General features: G+C 41.6%; 1 protein-coding gene across 1 annotated transcript; it reads left to right on the plus strand.

Annotated features, from left to right (window-relative positions):
- The first annotated feature begins 45 nt into the window (after nt 1–45).
- LOC145305545 (uncharacterized) lies at nt 46–2,185 on the plus strand. Its single transcript, XM_080147190.1, has 2 exons — nt 46–1,359; nt 1,748–2,185. Exon 1 carries the CDS (start codon nt 259–261, stop codon nt 1,327–1,329), a length of 1,071 nt encoding a protein of 356 aa, XP_080003316.1. The 5' UTR covers nt 46–258; the 3' UTR covers nt 1,330–1,359; nt 1,748–2,185.
- Nucleotides 2,186–2,703: the final 518 nt, after the last annotated feature.

Here is a 2,703-nt window from a genome sequence, read left to right on the forward strand (position 1 = left end):
AAAGACTATTTAAACTCTATTGAATCGTCGAGAGAAAATTTCGTCAAATTTCAACTTCTACAAAACTCGATAAGAGAGCAAAGGTGCCGCGATTGGAGTTGTAGAATAGTGAATTTTCAGCAGCCGTGGAGCCGTGAAAATATTACAGAGTTTATCATATTTAGAAACATTATAAGGCCCACCCTTGAAGCCGCTCTTAAACGTGGAGAATTAGAATATATTCCCTCACATTTTTGTGATATCGTCGAGCGTGCCCATATGCTCCCATATACAAAGGGCCAGATCCCCGTTTTTATTTTTCGTTTTATGTCTAGATCCTACCTCGACGCGTGGATGAACAATAAGAAGGCTGTGCTTGACCGTTACAACGCCGAGATCAAGAGGTTCAATCCCAGGAACAACGCGTCACCGGTCCCGTTCTTCCCCAATAGGTTAGTCCAGGCGAAGCAAGATATGTCCGACCTCAACAGGAAGACCATGACCTTTGTGTATGCCACAAACCAGATTTCGAGGGCCAAAGTCGCTGGCCAACATGTCCAATTTCAGCTCAAGAACGGCAGCCGCTGGATACGCTGCCTTAACCCGTTTGGCAAAGACCTGAAGGAAATGGCCCAACCCATACCTGGAAGCGAGGATTTTTTTCTGTCAGAGGCACCGCCTATCCTTTGTTTCAACAAGCTAGCGCCTGAGGAAAGGAAAACATTCTTCTCTAATCAGGCTGACTTAACAGAGGATGACTTCCCAAGACAGTTTAGTACGATCACAGCCCACCCTTCCAGCACGATTCAACATAATTTAACGTCTGCCCCTGCCCCAGCTCTTGGGGACCTAGCTGTGTTCCCTCCCATAGACTCTGCCGCAACCGTCGCAACCGCCGCACATACAGCCGTTGCACCAGCCGCACAGCCCACACAGTCAGTACCTGCCGCCGTCGCATCCGCAGCCGCCGCTACAGCTGATTTCACTGCCGCACCTGCCGCCGCGCTCACCGCCGCACCTGCCGCCGTGACCGCCGCCGCATCTGCCGCCACGTCTGCCGCACTTGCCGCCGTGTCTGTCGCCGTACCTGCGGCATCTATTGCCGTACCTACCGCCACACACACCGCCGCACTTGCCGCCACGTCTGCCGCATCTGCCGCATCTACACCTGTCGTTGACTCAGCACCTTCCGTACCTGTTGCCCCTGTCGTTGACTCAGCACCTTCTGTACCTGTTGCCCCTGTCGTTGACTCAGCACCTTCTGATCCTGTGGCCACGAGGGCCAAAGCTAGAGACACCGCCAACAAAGCTAAGCAAAGCAAAGCTACAAAGGCGGTAATCACATCATGAGGTTAAGTATCTTATACGTCGGAAAAAAAGGTACTTAACAAAATTATTATCATCATTTTTAAATTCATTTACAAAGTGATTTATTTCGAAAAACTTAATGTTTATATCCACGTAAACTCTATATTATTATAATATTAATATTAAATATTACCCAACTTGTTAGAACGCCAACATAGCATATTAATTTCAATCTATTTTTCTTATTTTTCTGCTGATTAGCATATAAAATACTTGGAACTTGTATGAAAATGAGTAGGGGGAACTAAACTAGCTTGAAATGTGTTGCCACCCCCAACACACACATAAACTAAACGCTATCGGAATAACCATAGTAAATATGGTAATTTTTTTCGCTTTAACGATAATATATTGTATATTACCTATTTTTATTTGTCCACTAATATCTACTGTGTTTCAGATGTCCATACTTGATGTTAAGACGATTCCTCCTGCGGTGCTCCTGGACCAGCTCTGCTATGACAAACCTCCCTAATGATCAGATTAACCAGGATTACGGTAACTTAAACGATAACATTGGTCTAAATCTTATGAATCCGATTTACGGCGACTACTTTAACGATTTTGAGAACGAATTCGGAATAAATTGCGTTTTTTCAAGTGAACAAGGTATCGTACAGAAACTGAAAACATTCAATGAAAACCTTCTCAATATTTTTAGTATTAATTGTCAGTCATTACATTCTAAATACAATGATATTGTCTCCACTGTAGACTTCTTTAGACAACATGATATCCACTTAAATGTTCTGTGTTTTCAAGAATTATGGCTGAATAAGGATGTAAATATGGATTGCTATGGAATTAATAATTACGATTGGCATGTTAAACTCCGCACAAAAAGTAGGGGGGGAGGGGTGGGTATTCTAGTAAGCAAATATTATAAAGTAGATAAACTATTTGATAAATTTTCATTTAAAGAAAATATTCTTGAATCTATTTGCTTAAAAATTTCCCACAATGGACTAAAGTTTTGCTTACTAAACTGTTATCGGCCACCCAATCAGAGTAGTGCTGAAATAGAAGAATTTTTTGAACTTTTTTTGGACCTGATTGATAGAATAGCAGCTTTAAGCATACCATACTTCATTGTAGGAGATTTCAATTTTGATCTTTTCAAAATAAATAATATAAATAGCAACTCCATGAGAATTATTGAGTCTTTTTCCTTTAACGGTATCATAAATACCGTTACCAGAGCTACTAGAGTAACTAGAACCACTGCAACCCTTCTTGATTTATTCGGGATAGGTAACTTTATTCAAAACCTAATGTCTTCCTTTGTCTTAACTTCAAAAATCTCCGATCACTTGCCAATTATTAATTCATTCCGAATAGACAGAGTAAATAAACCCA

This window comes from Acartia tonsa, chromosome 14 (assembly GCF_053477335.1).
Source record: "Acartia tonsa isolate MP-2025a chromosome 14, ASM5347733v1, whole genome shotgun sequence".
NCBI lineage: Eukaryota > Metazoa > Arthropoda > Copepoda > Calanoida > Acartiidae > Acartia > Acartia tonsa.